This window comes from Anser anser (genome assembly GCF_964211835.1).
Source record: "Anser anser genome assembly, chromosome: 1".
Lineage (NCBI taxonomy): Eukaryota > Metazoa > Chordata > Aves > Anseriformes > Anatidae > Anser > Anser anser.
The window spans coordinates 67,113,495-67,132,963 of record NC_139720.1 but is presented as its reverse complement, the minus strand read 5'-3'; the positions used below and the strand labels follow the sequence as shown (position 1 = coordinate 67,132,963).

The 19,469-nt window shown below is 44.1% G+C and overlaps 1 protein-coding gene across 2 annotated transcripts; it reads right to left on the bottom strand.

Moving 5' to 3' along the window:
• Window positions 1-1,847: 1,847 nt before the first annotated feature.
• Window positions 1,848-19,066, bottom strand: USP18 (ubiquitin specific peptidase 18). 2 transcript variants are annotated; one of them, XM_083820308.1, is made up of 12 exons: window positions 18,835-19,044; window positions 17,287-17,328; window positions 15,827-16,016; window positions 14,883-14,979; window positions 13,635-13,780; window positions 11,671-11,750; window positions 10,704-10,850; window positions 8,449-8,544; window positions 6,061-6,231; window positions 4,993-5,124; window positions 4,486-4,535; window positions 1,848-3,941 (listed from the first exon to the last, which is right to left on the bottom strand). In XM_083820308.1, the coding sequence occupies exons 1-12, from the start codon at window positions 18,913-18,915 to the stop codon at window positions 3,893-3,895; spliced, it is 1,281 nt and encodes a 426-aa protein (XP_083676434.1). In that variant the 5' UTR covers window positions 18,916-19,044; the 3' UTR covers window positions 1,848-3,892. The 2 variants fall into 2 exon arrangements, with proteins under 2 accessions (XP_083676434.1, XP_083676435.1); XM_083820309.1 differs by lacking the exon at window positions 17,287-17,328 and having other exon boundaries at window positions 18,928-19,066.
• Between the last annotated feature and the right edge of the window lie 403 nt (window positions 19,067-19,469).

The window sequence follows — 19,469 nt, the reverse complement described above, 5'->3', positions numbered from 1 at the left end:
GTTAGTTATGTCTTGAATACTTCTGAGGTGGAATTGCTCCAGTGTATGAGCTCTGCAAGTGTGGCCCATAGCTTCCCAGCAGCGCTCTCTGCTGTGCTGTACAACAGAGTGAAAAGGGTGGAAAAGGAAAGCTGTATTTTTTACGCAGTGCAACCCTTATTTTTCTTCAAATGCAGATGCTGTATTTTAGTTTCCACACACCTTCCAGGCATAGCAGTTTTTCATAGGGCTCACAGTCAGTCTTCCTCAGCATATGTCTCCCAGACAGTCTTGTAAGCAGTGACACCAAACTTGCAATAAAGTGAACTACAGTATTGCTTGTTATTAAGTACCAATAACGAGCTCAGCCTCTTTCTGTATATAATGCTGTGGACAACCAGCAAATCTGTATCACCCTGAATTTTGTAAAGGGCAGGCAGCAGTGAAGAGGTCAAAGAGGAGCATGGTATTTAGAACTAGAGAAGTTAATCCTCTTCATCCTCAGAAATGCACAGTATCTAAGATCGTGTTTACTGTTAATTTTAATGTGACTTTTCATCATGGAAATCAAAAGGAAGGAGACAGACGTTTCATATCAAACTCAAATAGCTCAGATTTGATCCCACTCATCCTTGGGCTGTGTTTCAGAAAAGCAGTCCCGAGGCCCTGCTATGCTGGCAGCAGCAGCATGTGCATGTCGGGGAGCAAGTGGGAGCAGAAGTGTTGTGGCCGGTGCAGAGCCTGTGCCAGGGCTCCCAACATCTCCTCTTCTTCCTGATCAATCCACTGCATGCAGTGTGTGGCTCCACACCTGGTAAGAACTACAGGATGTGTTGATGCTGATCAAACCTGGGTTTGCTTTGTGCTGAGCAATGAAGCCTACCTGTCAGGTCCACAAGTTCCCCTGCCTATGGGTTGACCCCAGAGGTTGCTTCTTCCCTCCCAGCCTCATGAACACAATGTTCAAGGCCAGAAGTGATATAGGGCAGCTGTAATTTTGGATCAGACAACGGTGAGAATAGACAAATCCTGTGAAAGAGCTGTGCAAAGCTCTACCTGGAACCTTCACTCTGTTTTGAGTGCTGCCTTTGAACCGAGGCCCCCACCCACAGTTCCTGCTCCCTGCCGCTTCCTTGAAAAGACTGCAGAAGAATGGTCATGGGCCAGAAAACCTCTAACCTCAGATGGCTCTGATTCAAGTTCAAATAGATTTATTATGATGATTGAAGCATTTCAACTGTCTAGACCTCAAGGACTTGCAGTCTTTGGGGACCCTTGGTTAGAGCCTGCCATGGCGAAGAGAATCAGTCTCAGTGTTTGTTGATCCAGGCCATGAACTTGGACAGTCCTGACGTGGGTACAGCGCTCATTTTACCACTTCTGCTCTGGGACCAGTACCACAAAGAGCACAGGGTTAGGGTTAGCTTAGGGTTACTGCAGGGCTATGGTAAACTGCTAAATCTCTCTGTCTTTACCAGACACAGCCTCTCTGCATGTTTAGAAAGCCAGCCAGTGCAGTCAAATCACATAGCATGTGTTGTCTCTTACAGCATCGCTGTTCTCCCACAGCTGTTCCAGCAGTTGATACAAAAATGTCCCCAAGGAGCCCTAATTGTTAGAAATACCTCACTGGGGCTTCCAGTATCAAAGGTGTAAGCTTTGTGCCCATTTCTGTCTACACCACATTTGGGACTTGACAGCTCCTGGCTTCCAGCACGTAAGAGAACACCACACTCACAGAAATGTCTGGTAGTGGGGTTGTGCTGTTGCTGGGGATAAGGCAAGCTAATAAGCAGTGGGAACTGAGTGGCCCTTACTGGGCAATTTATGATTTGAGGGAAAAACAGACCAAGAACAATCCAGAAAGCTTATTTTCTAGGGAATTTATCCCATCATGTTTTATTCAAAGAATAAAAAGCACAGATTTGTCTTTATTGAGAAACTAACTAAAAAGATTCTTAATACATCTAAACAATTCCTTCCCTACCAGGTGCCATACCTTTAAAGTCATGTATGATACACTTGAGGCATTTTTTTCATAAGCATAGCTTGTTTTTAAATTTCGGGTTATATCAAATCAGAAATGTTCTTTCAGTCTTTTGACATATTCTCAGTTTCTGGAATTAAACAGTCTTTCAGCTACTTCAGATATACAAAGTGATGGATAAAGCAGACCAGAACTTGATTTTCTTATTCACCAGTCACAAGGTATTTTAGAAGGAGTGTAAATCATTCCTGAAAGAGAACAGGCTGAAAACTCCTCATGCTGGTGATGAAGAATAGATTAGGATTTCTTAAAGCAGAATGAGGAGTGTAAGTACAACAGAGTTAAACAGAATAATGGACCTTGCCAATACGGTGAAATAAATACCTGCTAGCTCATAATAATTTAATTCTACAGCTATGATCAAAACTGTTGATTTACCTTCCATATACCAACAGAAAACGGACATGATTCGGGACTTTCATCATAATCAAAAAAAAAAAAAAGATTATATATAGCTTCTAAATAAATTAGTAATTTTTAAATGCACCCAGTCCCACAAAAATAGCACCCTTGTAAAGATACAGTCAAAGAATACTGCTAGGCTAGAAGGTACCTTCAGGTATCAAACTACGGGAATCACTGACCCTTTCACACTGTGGTAGGTCAAGACCTACCAAGACGAGCGCTTTAAAAGCATTGTAACCAAACTTTTTAACTTTCCTCACAGATGAATCTTATGATGAGATTTTAGAACACCACTCTTCTGATTGCTGCGTGATACTGACCTTCCCTTCTAACTCTTCCTTTCTGCATTTTCCTTCCAGCTGTGTAGTCTTGCCACGGGAGCACAGGCTCGAGCAATAACACAAAATGACAGGATTCAACAGAAGATTTTAAAATGACTCACTTTTTTACAGACTTGCTCTCTACAGAATATTTTCTGCTTGGGGGACATTTCCACTGCATGGGCAGAGAAGGAAGGAAGAGAGCAAGACAATTCTTGCTGGCAAAGAGCTGAAGAAACACAAAAATTCCCAAAGTTCAAGCATATTAGGGCTTCTCATTTCTCCTCTTACCACATTTTATCAAGTGTATTGCACAAAATCAATAACTACCTTCAAAATTTCTGGATATCACTCTGAGTATTTTCCTCTATAGAGGAAAAAGAAGGAATAAAAATGCCTGATAGGCATGCTAAAACAATAATCATCTAAATAAACACATACAAACTCATCTCCCAAATCAGAACTACTACAGTAGCTCCTGATTTAAAAACACTTTATGCTGACACCAACTTTCAGTAACATCTCAATCCCTGCAGTGATACATTTCCTAGAAGGTTTTTACGAGCAAACATCACTGACGCATGTGTGATAAGGACCCCGGTCTCTGTTCCAATTGTTTCCTCAAGACTTTTGGGGTCCTCTCCCCATCATGCCAGCATCTAACAAGGCCTTAAAAGGGCAGAGTAAGCCTCAAGATCACATGACCTTATGGCCATCATGGCTCTCTAGCCATAACATATGCCTTCTTGGAACATCATGAAGACTTTCAGGACAAAAGATTCCTCTGTATTGGAATCTAGGCATCAGCATTCAATAAACTGCTAAATCAGCAGAGACAAAGACTGACTTTACTATTATTTAAGAGGAAATTAATATATAGAATTACACAAATATCAAGGATACAGTAAATAAATAATCACATGACATGAAGGAAAAAAATTCTAGATGCAACAGCTCTTAGATCCTTTCTCCAGCTGAGTTTGTCCTCCATTTCCCTTATTAAAAAAAGGTGAAGACAGGTCATAGACTGAGTGCAGGTCTTTCCTGTGGAGCATTTTTACCCATCCATACTGGTACAGAGATGCTGAGCTTCATGGACCAGGAACAGCTTTCCAAAACACTCTGATACACCTGGATAAGCCTACTGGGGATGCTTTTTCATGTAAATCAAGAGATAGGCTGTTTGTCCCCTGTGGAAGATAAGAAAAAGCATAGCAAGGATGTTTGAAGATCTTGGTAATCTTAGTTGCAAGCAACCTCCCAGGTTTTCTCCTAGTCATCCTTTTTGAGATTTAGGTCAGCCGAAGTGGCTCTCCCCAGTGTTCCTACGGCAGCTTATAATGCTAACCCCCTGGCAGCGCTATAGCTTATAGGAGGAATTCTCTCTCTCCATGCTCATGGTCTTATGATGCATCAAAACACAAAGCATGGAGAAATCCTGACTGATGTACCTAACTTTAGTCAGGATCGAGGGCGGCACTGGTGACAATCATAAGTCACAATACCGCTCCTGCAGCCCCATTTGTGACTACTCATTAATCCTGCAGGCTCAAGGTACAGCCGTATACAGGTGTATCAAGTAACCAGATTGCAGCAATGCCCCTTCTACACTTCTGTATTCTCAGCTCATGCTAGGCAATATACAGTTGAAATAATTTGTTTTCCCTCTCTTTGCTACATCATTTTCCAGACCCCAGAGAGACATCGGGTAAAAACACAGAGGCTCTCACTTACCAGTTGAGGTCCGAATGTCCATATGTACATTTAACATCATCCCACGATACCTAAGGAAAAGCACACAAGATGAAGGTGGTAAAAACTCTTAATGGATGGGCATACAGTGACACAAGTACAGCAGTCCTCATGAGGGTGACACAAGTCATACTTTCAAGAACTAAAAACATTGTAATAAAGCAGTTTATTACTCCTACTTATGAGGAAAATCAGTTCCTTTGCCTCTATTGAACATACATTAAACAGATCTAGAGTACATAACGTAGGGCATATGGTCAATGGCTGTTTCTGCAAAATGCAGACCAGAGCCTGAGGTCTTTTTTGTACAGAAGCTAGAGCCATTTTGCCCTTAGCTCAGAGTATGCTGTAGCAGAAGAACAAGGTGCACAAAGCTTTGCAGCTTCAGTTTTCTCTCCTGGTTCTCTTTTATCAGCAGTCAGTCAGACTAAATAACATCTGGAGGAGTGTCTGGAAAGCTACAAAGGAAATGTGGATTTGTGTCCTCACCTGACAAACGGTAGAATCATTGAAGCAATACCATTTGCATTCTGTGAGGCTTCGAATATAGGCACAGTAATGTCCAGAATTAGTTGATCCTGAATGAGCGACAACAGCAAAAATCTCATACCGCCAGGCAGCCTGTAAAGAGCCACAAAGAGTAACTTTCAGTGAAGCAGTTTTCATTTATTGCTGCTGAAGAAAATCAGCAGCCAGGACAGCAAGAATGTCCATCTCATAAGCAAAAATGAGAAAGATTAGATCTGCCTAGAGTACCCTGTCTTTTATACTGTTACCCTCAGAGTTCTGCCCGCCTGCTGTGGACTGGCAGCCTCCCTGGAGGTCACAGCAATGTAGAAAAGGCAGAAGGACAGCAAAGAGGCAGTAAAGGGGTGACAAGGTGCTACGCTGCAGGCAGCACTGCACCAGCAAGGTTTTGCTGTTGCCACACTTTCCCTTGTTACTTCTTAGTAAGGCGAAGAGACCCACACTGTGGTAGATCACTCAGCTGCTTGGCAAAGCTGTTGTCTCCCTGCTAACTTCAACTCTGTGACAAACAATAACGTACAGGAAACCGCCAGGAGTGAAATTCCCCTGTCTTGGGCTGCCAACCTCTGCAGATGGTATGTCTGGGGCTCACTGAGGCTGTCTTGCCACAGAAGCTGAACCCCAAGTTGCCTCTCAGGCAACATCTGGATTTGGCCCATCCAAATCGACTGTGTTTAAGTATTTTGGTAGTATATTTAGACATAGAAGAAAAAAAGTTATGCTAACCATTCTCGGAAAAAGAAAAGGTTTTATTTCCATAAAGCCTGTTTTCTGTCCTAATGGCAGAAAGCTCCAGTTATGGTACCTTTGGTGATTTAATTTAAGCACAGAAACTTGAATAATGCCTGAAATAGCCAGAACCATGGGATGTGAGACAACTCCAGACACAGGTAAAGCCTGAGATGTACATTTCTAAGACAGATGCTTTGAATTGAGGTGAGCACTGGTCTGATCTCAAACTTTATCAAACTTGAGCAAAGGGAAGAAGAAAATCTACCTCTTTCAGAGAAGGCATTGGGTGTATCTCACCTTTTCACTGCCATGTGCTTGGCTCTGCTGTTCTGTCAAGACTGCATTGAAATCAAGTTCTTGTGGGAATGGCAGACAGTGACTAAGTTTGTAGACATTGGTTGATCTTTCAAAGCAGAAGCGCTTTAGGTGTATGGTCAGGGTCTGTGGCAGATGTACTAGCTTCATGCTCTGTAAAGCAATAAATAATGCGATTTAAAACCAAGGAGCAAACCCAGGGGAGCTTGGATGGAAACAGCCATTACCACCAAGCGAATGTAGCACAGGGAGCAGCTGGTGCTACAGTGAATGAAAACCAACTGCACTGGACAGCAGGTGCCAAACCTTAGTAGCCCATCTATGCAGAGGAGACATACATGTAATAAAGCTGTGATGACCTAGTTTCTCAACTTCAGCATGATCAACGCTGAGCCTTAGGTGTCTCATGGGCTGCTTCATTTCTCATCTGCTTTCCCAGCTTCAAGTTGGTAGCACTCCCATACCTGTTCCCTCAGATCACTGACCCATGGACTGGAAGATGATGGTGCTAAAGACTGTTTAGGCAACCAAAGCAGCCACAGCATATAATACAGATGGTGCAGCATGCTAGACAGCTGCCACAGCCAGCAGGCTGTTTCTACACTGGAGTGCTGCAATGTCTGGCTATAGGCTCTTCAGAAGGGACAGGCAGCACAGAAAGGGTGGTGTTGTGGCTCTCTATACTAAAGAGTGTTTTGATGTTGTGGAACTTGAGGCTGGGAATGATAAGGTTGAGTCCCTATGGGTTAGGATCAGCGGGAAGACCAACAAGGCAAGCATCCTGGTGAGCGCCCGTTATAGACCGCCGAACCAGTAGATGAGTGGTTGGAAAGCTGCCTGGCGGAGAAGGACCTGGGAGTACTGGTTGATAGGCAGCTGAATATGAGCCAGCAGTGTGCTCAGGTGGCCAAGAAGGCCAACAGAATCCTGGCTTGTAGAAGAAGCAGTGTGGCCAGCAGCTCTAGGGAAGTGATTGTCCCCCTGTACTCGGCTCTGGTGAGGCCGCACCTCGAGTACTGTGTTCAGTTTTGGGCTCCTCGCTACAGGAAGGACATCGAGGTGCTCGAGAGAGTCCAGAGAAGGGCGACGAGGCTGGTGAGGGGTCTGGAGAACAAGGCTTATGAGGAGCAGCTGAGGGAGCTGGGATTGTTCAGCCTGGAGAAGAGGAGGCTCAGGGGAGACCTTATCGCTCTCTACAGTTACCTTAAAGGAGGCTGTAGCGAGGTGGGGGTTGGTCTGTTCTCCCACGTGCCTGGTGACAGGACGAGGGGGAATGGGCTAAAGTTGCACCAGGGGAGGTTTAGGTTGGATATTAGGAGGAACTTCTTTACTGAAAGGGTTGTTAGGCATTGGAATGGGCTGCCCAGGGAAGTGGTTGAGTCACCATCCCTGGAGGTCTTTAAGAGACGTTTAGATGTAGAGCTTAGTGATATGGTTTAGTGGAGGACTTGTTAGTGTTAGGTCAGAGGCTGGACTCGGTAATCTTGGAGGTCTCTTCCAACCTAGACGATTCTGTGATACACCATGAAAACTGGTCATGTTCAGAAGGAATTTCTCTCTTGAACATCTTGTCTGTGAAGATTACTTTGAGTTGTTTTGCTGTCTGCTGGGTTGGCTTATTCTTCAGTGGCAAGATAGCTGATGTGTTCATCACTTCCTTAAACCTGAGCACCACAACACCACCAATAAATAGATAAGGTCTTGGGCACGTGGGTCGATAGGCAACCACAGTGCCTGGTGAGGAGAGGCAAGCCAACATCCTTGTGACATGGTCAGCAGAGTTCTGTGGAGGATGCCAAGCTGACAGCTCACTCCTCCCAGCACTGCCTTTGCTGATATTACTGCTGCTACCACCAAGACATACGTATGCACCGTGGCCTAGGAGGGCAACCCACTCCTGAAAATATTGTATAAAGTCCCCTCCAAGTCTTGAGCTGAGGTACTCTCCCCTACACATCTCTCTCTTCAACGTGCTTGTCTCTTCATGAAACAGCTAATTCATCTGCTGGCAGAGACCAATACTGTAAGTGCAAATCCCAATGGAGAGCAGGGGAGAAAACAAATCACCCTACGGTATCCTACTCTTAAGGGTATGCACAGCACCAGTAGCATATTCTCGTCTAACCCTAGGTGACTTCTATTAAAACCCAGGAAAGCATTCTTTTGTCACTAGAGCTACATTCACAGCACAGATCTTCCTAATCAGAAAGATGCACATGGCTTATACCTAGCTAGTGCTGCCATGCAGGCAAATCTTTAGGTTGCTCATCTCCTCTTAAATTTATATGGTTCGGTCCTTTCTCCACCCTTCCCAGTCCTACAGGGAGTTCTGGGTATAAGAAACATACGGGGAAATACTTCTCTGATTACCTGCAGAAAAGGCGTTTTCTTATCACAGTATTCACAGAAACACATGTTGTGACCAGTCAACTCTTCTGGATGGAAAAAGCATTGCAGACAGTCCTCCTGAGAAGACAGAGGAGATTTCGTTCGGTTGAATTCCTTCAAGCCAGATTTCTATTTCTACTTTGTTTCACAGGGTACATGCAAACAGCAAAGCTACAGAAGGCCTATTTTATTCAAAGGACAAAAGAATGCAAAATACTTTTCTTTATCATGAATTAGAGTGAAATCAAGTACTGCTAGTTGGATTTTTCTGCTCGTTTTTCATGTTAAAAAGCAGATTTTGCCTGCCTTGCTTTCTTCTGATTTGTATACTATAAGTTAGGCTCCTTCTTGAACAACTACACAAGCAGTTAGAAAATGTGACACGTTCAGTGATCCATACACTAAGCAGCAAGTGGCACTGTAAAACATGCTAGTCACAGTAGCATTAACACATTCAATTTTTTAACCAAACAAAACAGGAGGAGGATTTGGTCATGTCAGCCCATACAGGTACTTCAGTTTTCCTTTTTTGTTTAACTTGAGCTCTAACAGCACACTTTATTTTGTTTTCCTGCACACAGGAGAGTGACAGAAGCAAAATCACCTTTATTCTTCTAAATACAAAGATGGAATTCAGGAAGGAAGTTTGCAGGAAGAAGACTTACTGGGTATGAAGACTGGCTAAGGCAGAGCAGGGAAGTTTAACCAAATGCAGAAAATTAGACTGGTGGACCTTCTGACCCATCTGTTTATAAGAGACTTGTGACATTAGATGCCTTAATTTCCAAAAGGCCCTGCTTAAGATACATTAGGACTGGAAACTCTCATTTAGCACTTAACCTCCAAAACCAAAGAGCCTTTAAGTTGGGACACCCAAAACCAAGAGATTCAAAGTCACTAGTGACTTTTGAAAATTATCTTCATTAAGCCACAGTTCTTTATCTTCCACCATCTGAAGTCAGCAAACAAATGACTGCAAAGCTTCCCTTTATACAGTGATCCTCGTATTATAAGTGACTATACAGTCACAGTCAGACTATACTGACTAGGCATTCACATATGTACACATGCCTACACATACACTCTGTGCCAAATCACTTCTGTTGCAGCGTGACCAGATGTCCCATACAGGCCAGGACAGTCCTAACATAGACACTTGTCCCATTATGTCAACATGGGAAAGAATATCTTCTTTGTATCAACAAAAATATCCCCAAAACATCAACAAAGTAACACCAACAGAAATACACTGTTCTAGCTCCAACTTTAGAATGAGCATGTTTGAGAAATAGTTGTGCAGCTTTCACTCAGGACACACATTACACCCTATCTCCCTTTTCATACTCTAGCCCTGAGAGGTCACCTGTTCTTACCCTTGCATTGGGTAAAAGTGAGGCTAGATCCCAGATAAAGTCCTTACCCTATATTCTAGCCCAATGCAAGACCATAACCCCACTGTGCAGCCTGGTACTGGATCATCCCCACCACCATGTTCATTTTCTTCAAATTTGACAGTGGTATATTGTGGCAAACACACTATAAACAATCAGCTCCCTGTGTATCCCCTCTTCCCTAGCTCTGGGTGTTACATCATGTGGTGTTTCAAAAGCACCAAAAAATTAGTATACTGCATTTCACAAAAAAGGCACTGATGCATGAGTGTATTTTACACCTATTTAAAAGCCTCAGAGGTTCTGAAGGAGGTTCCTTTATCTTGGAACAGTACAAAGTAGTCAGAATAAGGTTCAGTTGTCCACTGAAGCTGAAAACATCCACTCCCTATTTGTTGCAGTACCCACACTGCCACCAACACTGCTCTATCTGGATATTGAACAGCAGTACCAGTTTAACAGTAAAAAGGCACTACACTGGGCAAATGCAGTGTGTCTGGCCAAGGATTACAAGTTGTCTAGGGCACTTCACTGTGACAGCTAAGCTGTCACAGGTGTGCATCACTGTGTAAGTCTGAGTCTTATATTTAGTCAACAGTCTTCTCAAAAAGAACTTTCAAGGACTTGGATCTTCCGACCCCAAAATCGAACAGATTTTTTTGAGAAATTGAGAACCCCTCAAAACAAACAAGAAATGTGAATGGGAAAAGGTCACCTCAAAACCCCAGACAATCTGCAGAGATTCTAGATGAGTCCCAGGAAACACCAGTCCTGCAGGGAGAAGACTCCCACAGTGAATAGAGGAGAATCTCCTTCCTAAGGAAACAGTGCTGCCACTGATCTTACCAGCGTCTTCAGCATGTGGGAATTGGAATCCAACACTGGAAGTGGAAGGGTTAACATGTTGCTATTCCTCTTCATTTCAGAAGAGCATATCTGACAGGCCAGGTGCTCCTGTACGCAGATAGTGTACAAATCACTCAACTTTGTAACCTGGAGAGAGTAAACATAGCCAAAACATGGTTGGTGAAGAACACAACAAAGGTATTTCCCCCTGTGGGTGGGAAGGGCTGTGTGGGCATGTCACTTCACTCAGTGTCACTGCTTTAAGGCTTGAACCCAGATCTGACATTGACTTACGTGGACAGGGCACTTCCCACCATTTAAAGGAGAACAACTCCTTCCCCTCATCCCCTAGCAGAGGGAAGAGACATATCCTATAATAAGAATGGACAGCTCAGTGTCTGCTTTAATGCAGTTTTATTGTTTTGTTTGGAATTGCAACAGGAGCCCATCTTCTGTATGAAGGGAACTGCGACACTGGCTTGAGGAAGAGTCACTTTTCTCTTATTTTACACAGCTCCCCTGGGAGGAACTGTCATATACATAATGTACTAACAGTGACTAATACTAATGAAATGCACATAGGTGACTTCAAAGAATGAAGAAACTGTGTCAAGACATGCCAACTAATGCTTACAGAAATTTGGGAAGTAAAGAAATGCGTGTTGAATAAATTTGGTGTTGCACAAAGATCAATCGTTTTGTTTATTAATAAACTCTCCCATTAGAAAGAAGACCCTGACACGCTCTAAAGATAGGATGAACAAAAGTTAACTGTGGTTCAAACTGATGAAGTCTATGAAATCAAGATTGTCCATTTGAAAGATGAGAGGGAAGATCCAGATGGGAGATAATTCCAAAAATTTCATAGGATAATTGACAATGGATGGGATTCTTCTTAGAGAAGCAGAAGAAACTGCACATGACAAAGGCTAAAGAGCCTGGTGTTCATTTCAGTGACTGTCCTTACCAGGTCTTGGTCTTTCATCTGTCTCTTTACCAAGTTCCAGAGAGTCAGAAAGAGTTGGGCAGCATCATGTTGTATAAACACTGGACAAACAGAAAACACAACCTTGATCAGTATTATTGACAGCAGCAAGCACATACTTCCCACAGATGGCAAAGGTAGACTCATTCTCCTTAACCCCATTAATCCATTGTCCTGTTCCATTGCCACCCTCCACCAGGGACAGAGCTCAGACTGGAGACAAGCTGTGGTGGCTTCATGTGACCTGAGCAGGCAGGGGGAAAATACGGGAGGGCTTGAGTGCCCCATTGTACAACCCAGTGCAAAAGGAATGTCCCTGTCACTAGACACAGAGCCTAGCGTATAACCAGTACCTACTGCAGGACAGGGCTTTGATGCCTCATTGAGTTGAGGGGTTGCATTTATTTGAGTCCGTCTTAAAAGCAATACAGAGAAGCTTCTGTTTTCTTTCTCATCTTCACTACTCCACAATCTCCCCCAGTCCCTTGCTAAGGCTATTACACTCCTGAGTGATGAGACAAATGATATGGAGACCTATCCATACATCTCAAACACAGAATTGTACAAATTACTTAATTCCTACCCAGGGATAAAGCATACAATTCCCACGCAAGAAGCCAAGGATGATACAGTAATGTTATGCTTTGGCTTTCCACTCCGGCTAAACTGGCATATTCAGAACCAAAGATGGTGGGATACAGCTCAATGAATGGGTTGCTATAAAATGTCTCAAAAGAGAATTACTTCAAAATTCAACTCAGGGAAACAAATCCATGTCCATGAATACAAAGAACTAGTGTTCTCAGCCCATGAGGAACACAAGATCTGGGAACTGGGCAAAAACTACACATGGTTTAGCAAAACCTTTATATTTCTGGACTACCTGTATGCTTGATAACAGGTGAAACAAATTTTGTGGAATAATTCAACACCCTGAGATGGAAGTGCTTTCAACTTCCCTGAAAGTCTGCAAGACTTGCCAAAGGTATTGACTTCAGCTGGTTTCTGTTAAGATTACAGGCATCCCTGAACAAAGAAATCTCAGAAAATACACCTTTTCTCATGTCTACTAGCACATCTGTTATCCATGCAAAGTACCACTTGCCAGGATATATAACTTTATGAACCACACCTGAATTTTAAGGACAAAGTGTCAAGCTTTACAAGCTCTGTTTGGGCATCTCTCTTTAACTGAAAGAGAAAAGGCAGAATGCAGAGCCATTCAGTCTCAGGTGGAATTATATAAACAGAAATACATTAGCTCATGTTCCCACTTCACATAGATCTGGGCTGGCTACTGTCTTGTCCCTTTCAGTGCTGCCCTGTTTTGTCTTTTATAAGATAAAGATCAGGGCATTTGTATGCAAACTACCATCTTTATTTGTACACATTAACAGACCCTCAGTATCACATCCTCACTGGTCACCTGTGCATTCAACACTCTCTCTCCTTCAGGCCCATGTCCGGGTGGGAGGGTAAGCCAGCAAATTCTTCTCTTAGCATTTATAACAACAAACAAGAAAGGGATCCTTGGGAAATTGGGTGAGCTCAGTAACGTTTCCACATGAACCCTTCATTCTAATAAGAAATACTATCTGTTTCACTGTTACCATATCAGTACTGTAAGACAAATCAAGCTGTAAGCTGTCCAGCCTATGCTCTGCACAGCCCTTTCATTCTCGCCAGCATAAATAGCTGAGTCTTCTCATCCTTTGGACATCAGCAAGGTTATCTGGCAGGGCTTTTTTTTCCCCTTCTTCAGAAGTAAGACAGCACCTCACTCACAACTGGGAGACAGCTATAAAGAGCACTATGTCATCAGCTACCTATTCCTTATGTTTCTGAATCCCTGAATGAGATGACAAAGTCTGCACTGCTTGCTAGTGCTTGAAAACTAATATCCCCAGTCTGCGGAAAGAGGTAGACATGAGAGGGGGGTTGCTTACTATTCACTCTGTGTGTTGAAAGACACATAGCAAGATCTATGGGAGAAACAGCTTTCTGCTTGCCAGACTGCATCTTCTCCAACAGCAAAAGCATTTGGTATGGGACATTATTCCTTTTCAATGAAGCATATGGGGGCACCGTGATCCTATAAAGAGAAGAAGTAACACGAATGGTAATCAAGCAGCACAATGGAGAAGTATTAGACACCACACCTGAAGGAGCAGAGGTGTATGGCACAGATAGCAAGCAACTCCAGAAGAATCAGAACGGGCACATTTTTAGCAAAAGAAGGAAAAAGGGAAAGCACCCATTCCCTGTTCTTCTGCACAGCCTGGGGGGAGGACGTAGAAGAAGGTAGATGTGGGAAAGGTGTTTTTAGTCTGCTTTTAGTTTGTCACTATTCCAGTCTGCTAGAGATAGAAAATAAATTATATTAATCTCCCTATGCTGAGTCTGTTTTGCCCGTGACAATATTGAGTGATTTCCCTGTCTTTATCACAATCCTTGAGCCCTTTCCATTGCATTTTCTCCCCCTTTTCCTTTGAGGAGGGGGAGTGAGAGAGCAGCTGTGGTGGAGTTCAGCTGCATACCAGGGTAAAACCACCATATCCATTTCCGAATAAGAGGCAAACTGAGCAGGACTTGAAGTGCCTTCCATGCTCTAGAAGCAACGTTAGTTACAGCTGTTTTCAGAGCTGCTCTTGCCTCCCACCTATTCTTTCCTTCATTTTCAACATACCCCTAAAATTTCATGGACAGGTATATCATAATGCTTGTATTTCAACCATATGCCAACTGGGAATCTCTTTATCCTCTCTAAATTTATTGCAGTCAACAGTTTTTTTTCTGAGCCTTTCTTCAAATAACAATGGTAACCTACAGCCTACATTATTTAGCTTTGCCCATTCATGACATTTATCTTCTATGCATGCCTGTAACTTTTCTTCTTCCCCCTCTGCACACTGGTGAGTGTTGGAAGAGTGAGGTACAAGTCATAAAGGCTCCGTTCAGGACTGCAGCATTCTGATGTGCAAACATCACAGGAATGAAAGATGACTAACGAGTCAGACTGCAGCCTCTACCTTTGTAGGCTCTAGTCTGTACAAGAGAGGCACAACACGCAGAGACCTTGCTGAGTCAGCTGAAAGCACCTAGCACTCCTGATGAGCCAATCCTCCCACACAAACAAGGCACAGAGACAACAGTGCAACAGGAAAGCTATCTCAGGTAGTTCAAACAGGTGGTACCTTCGTAGTATCCTAGTGAAGTGTATGTTCATGAGGAACACTTGGAGTAGAGAGTTCAGACAGCAGGTCTGCCCAACGTTGTAAAGTCCAACAGCTCCTGTAGGCACAGAAAAGAGGAAGTGAATTCAAAGATAGGTACAAGAAAAGAAAATGAAAATCATTTAAGGGATGGTAAACTCCTTTTTGTACATATTCACCCATCCAGTGCACAAGTCCAACATCTTGCTCAGACCTTAGAGAGGGTTCAGCCTACGTTCAAGTAGATAACATTTACTTTTGTTTGGCAACTGACAGGAAAAATCCAAGTAAGCAAGGATCCTGATACTCAGATGTCTTTTTTTTTTTTTTGTCTCAGTTTTGAAGAAAGGAACTAGCCTGAGAGAAGTGGAAAAAGTCAGCTAGAGCTGTTCACACTGCATACAAAAGAAATGGATATTACTAATATTGCTTTGGGGCACAGAAATTACAATCAGAAATTCTGAAGTCATCACCAAAGAGAGAGAGGGTATGGAACAGAAACTCAGAACAACTGAATTGCATACAGCTAGTGGTAATGAGGGATATATCTGAGACAGAACAGCATGTACACCTGAAATACTGATGACAGCCTTTGGGAGGCCAATCTAGTGATGCAGCAGAATAACCAAGACCTCGTCCGTGGCTTAGCAAATCTTGAAGCAATGCTGGCTGTGTTTGGAAAGAGGACAGCATCTAGGTGTTTTCAGCTGCAGTAACCAAAATGAGGACTTCAAAGGGGAGAAAGCGCTGAGATCCTCATATAAGCCCTTCTCAAAAAACAAAATGGTTACTTGGCAGTACAAAATGAGAATCACCTGCATATTCCTCAGCAAAGAGGTAAAGAAGATGAAGCCTAAGGACAAAGAATGGAACAGAAGGCACTACAGACAGAAAATATGGGTGAAAAATAGGCAAAGCTTTATTACCATTTTTTAAGTCTGCCACACCAAAGACTAATGGTAGCCTCTGGTCTTTAGTCTTCAGCTCTTTGTTTTCCTCTCTATCATCTTCTTCTTCTGCCTTCATGTTCTCACTTAGTGACATCTCTGGTTTTTTGCTCCTTTCTTGACGTCCACTTCTTTGGCCCATCAACAATACGGTACTATGACAGAAGGACTGCAGAAGGACACAGAAAAATGGGGAACACCCAGAAACACAAGATTTGTCTTTGTATTTGATATTTTCATGACGAAAAAGCTGAAATGTCAATAAAATTAGTATGATTACTGCAGTGACATTTGGTATGTTTGAATTAGTATAGATGTAGTAGCTGTGCAGTATATCAGCAAGGTAAGAGACATGGAACTGGATGGCAACTGCACATCCTGTATTCCTTGTATGACTAAATAAATGGCCTTTCAATTCCACAGAAACAGCCCCACCTAACCTGGGAACTCCAGATATACCTGTTCAAGAAGATTTGGTGAATAAAATAATTAAAATTGTTCAAATACCAGATGATACAAAATTTTTCTGTTCAGTAAAAGCAATGCTTTAAAGCCTAAAGTACCCTAAGTATTCAAAGGGGCAAATTTCACCTTCTCTACCTTTTGATCTGATAAGAATTTGTGTTTTTTTGTGGTTGGGCTCTTCTCTGCATTGTTGTTAAGTGCTCTAGTCACAGCTCTAGAGGGGCACCTTGGACTCTAATTTTTAAATGCATTTAAGCACCTAAGTATCATTTTTGTTTTACAATCCTTCAGGCAAAGGAACTGTTTAAGAGAACCATTATAATGCCTTGATTTTAAGGGGACTATTGAATGGACCATTATTCTGACAGTCTCTTATGACTCGGCTACTGGCTCTTTAAATAAAACTCAAAAAAAATCACTAAACTAAAGCAAAGTAATAATACTCAAGCAAAACAATATTATAAATGCTCCAATGCAATTAAACAAAAATGAAACATTTTTAAGAGCCCACATCCAACATGGAAACTGAATCAGAAAAAAATGGTATGCTTATATGCTTAGGGAAACATTCACAGAAAGAGAGGGAAGGAGAGGGAAGGAGAGGGCGAGAAGGAGAGGGCGAGAAAGAAGTCCCATATGCTCAGGAATCATTATTACACAAATACTGAACAGCATGTAAAATGAACCTGAGGCCACTCCAGGTGCAATAAGAATGAAGAAAAGCTACCAAGAAAGGGAAATTACCAAAAAATCCTGGTTTTGCTTTTCATGAAAAGAATTTTTTGTTTCAAAAGCTTGTTATTTTTCAGGTTGACTCTACCTAATAATGTTATATTTCAAAGTTTATGAAAAATTTATCATGGAAACTAGAAAACTAGAAATTATTTTTTCCCCAATTACCATTTTTAAGCTTAAGTATATTTTTCCCAACCATCCTTTATCAAAATTACTTTTGAACTCAAAGTGTCACATACCCAGATACACTGGATAACATCAAATTTGCTGAGAAAATTTATCTGGGAAAAAAAAGAAAAAAAAATCAGGCATTCAAAGATAGATTCAAGAACATTGCTCTTTGTATTGAAAAGCAACAATTAGGATGGCTATGTGGGAAAAGTAAAACTGGATTTCAATTTCTTCTTCTGCAAAACACTCTGAACTCATGCTGCCTTTTCCCTGGGAAGCAATTTAACCAGGCATTCAGGTGTAGCTGGTGTAGTATCAGCAAAAGTAATACCCGCAGCCAGGGGGGACGCAGGAGGAGACAGAAAGGAGGGGAAATGGTCAGCAGAGGAGCTGAACAGCAGTGATGGGTGTGCTGGGGATGAGCAGAACTTGTAAAACACAGTTCTTGGTAGAATTAAGGGCAGGATGAACGAGCAAGCTCAGGGCTAAGAAGCTTTGGGTGATTTGAGAAATAGGTAGAAAGATAGTAGGGCAAGAAGGTGCAGGGGTCTACAGAGATGGCAGGATTTGAAGGATTTGGCTCTGCAGTTCAATGAAACTCTCCCCCAGGCACCCTGGCACCGCTAACAGGAACCCTGGGTTGGGAGCAGGGACGGGAACAGAACTTTCCAACCCTTACACAGAACCGCCTCGTTTCAGCTATAAAAAATACAGTATTGCTAAGATTTGCCATGACCTTCCTTTCCTGGCATAACTGTATAAAAAATCTGTTGCGTGGGCATGGGACTTGGGGAGCAAGCAAACCGACTTCTCCCCTCTCACTGGAAGAGCAGGGACCCTTCTCAGTTTCCTTTGCAGACGAGGGGGATGGCTCAGTACCACTGCCCCAGCGCACGTGGCTTGGCCAAGCCAAGCGACCATGCTAACTACGGGCAGCAAAAAGGCGGCAGCGACGTCCGCCTTGCATCCTCCACCCCGTGATCAGTGAGCCCTCCTGCCCACCCTCTGCTCAGCCCAGCGTCCTCCATTTCGCTCTCGCTCCGCGCCAGGTCGCTGGCCTGAGGAGGGCCTCTCCGTCCCTGGTTGTCGGTCACTCTTTCCTAGCGTCGCCACTCCTTCCCCTCACAGTTATCTCACAGGGCAGGCTGCCGAAGGCATGGACCTCAGCCCCGAGGAGACGGTGGCCCCCGGGTGCTCCCCAAAGAGTGGCTGTGGGGATGGGATGGATCCGAGCCCTTCACCTCCATGCTTCTCTTAGACACCACTGAAATAAGACTTTTCACTGTTCTGTTCAACTACGTGCTTGTCCAGCTCCCTTTTTAATATATTTTTATCCATTAAAGAATATTGGTTGAAACAGAAAAGAGAAACCATTCCGGCCACTACAAACGCCCATTACTCGCGCTCCCCTGACGGCATGCCCAATGCCCTAGCAGATTCACCGGCTCAAAAGTTATTTTCATCAGTTAAAAGAAATACAAATGACCAAGCTGACGCGGTAAGAGTTCAGAGTCACCAGAGCTCCGACTCGGTGCGTGCGGTCATTTAGCCGTCCACCCGCGGCTCGGGCTCCCCGACCCCGGCAAGCAGCCACAGAGCTCTCTCACACCTCCTACCTCGCGCGTTTGGAGCCTCGGCCGACCCTCAGCGACCCCCCGGAGCCGCGGGCGGACCCTGGGGGCCGGCACGGCGCACATCGCCCCGCTCACCTGCGGGCCGGCCGGGCCGAGGGAGGCGCTGCCGGTGCGGCTGCCGCGGCGGCGCTGCCTGAGGGAGACTGCGGGGAAGCGGCGGCGCCCCGCCGCCCTGCTCGCCGGCTGCGTCAGAGGGCAGCAGCGCCCACTGCGCCGCTTAGTTTTGATTTCCCGCTTCGCTCGGCCCAGGGACGGAAAGTGAAACTTCGCGGAGCCGATCGCTGCTCTCCCTTCTCGCCGCCAGGGGCGGCCCCGCGGCGGGCAGAGCCGTGAGATGGCGGCGGCTCGCCGACCCCGGACCCGTAGGAGAAGCGGGGCCGAGCTGCGCGGACACCGGGCTGGGACAGAGACCCTGCCGACCCGGGGCCCCTCCGCTACCTCCCCGTGCCAGGCTGAGCCTGCTTCGGTTGGGAAAGAGTGGGTTTCAATGGCACGGGGAGAAACTGAACTCTGTAGAAAGCACAGCTGTTTATCGTCTGTGGCTGCTCCTCAGGAGGTGTGTGCTGCCTGCACTTACAGCGTTCCTCACCTCACAAAACTAGGTGTTTGTTAGCACG

What these genes read in the sequence shown, in the direction of transcription:
- USP18 (XM_083820308.1), bottom strand. Translation starts at nt 18,915, where the DNA reads ATGTGCGCCGTGCCGGCCCCCAGGGTCCGCCCGCGGCTCCGGGGGGTC. An exon ending in AGAAAACGCCTTTTCTGCAG is followed by an intron (nt 6,232 to 8,448) that starts GTAATCAGAGAA and finishes ATTGCTTTACAG; the next exon opens with AGCATGAAGCTAGTACATCT. An exon ending in ATGATTCTACCGTTTGTCAG is followed by an intron (nt 4,536 to 4,992) that starts GTGAGGACACAA and finishes GCTTTTCCTTAG; the next exon opens with GTATCGTGGGATGATGTTAA.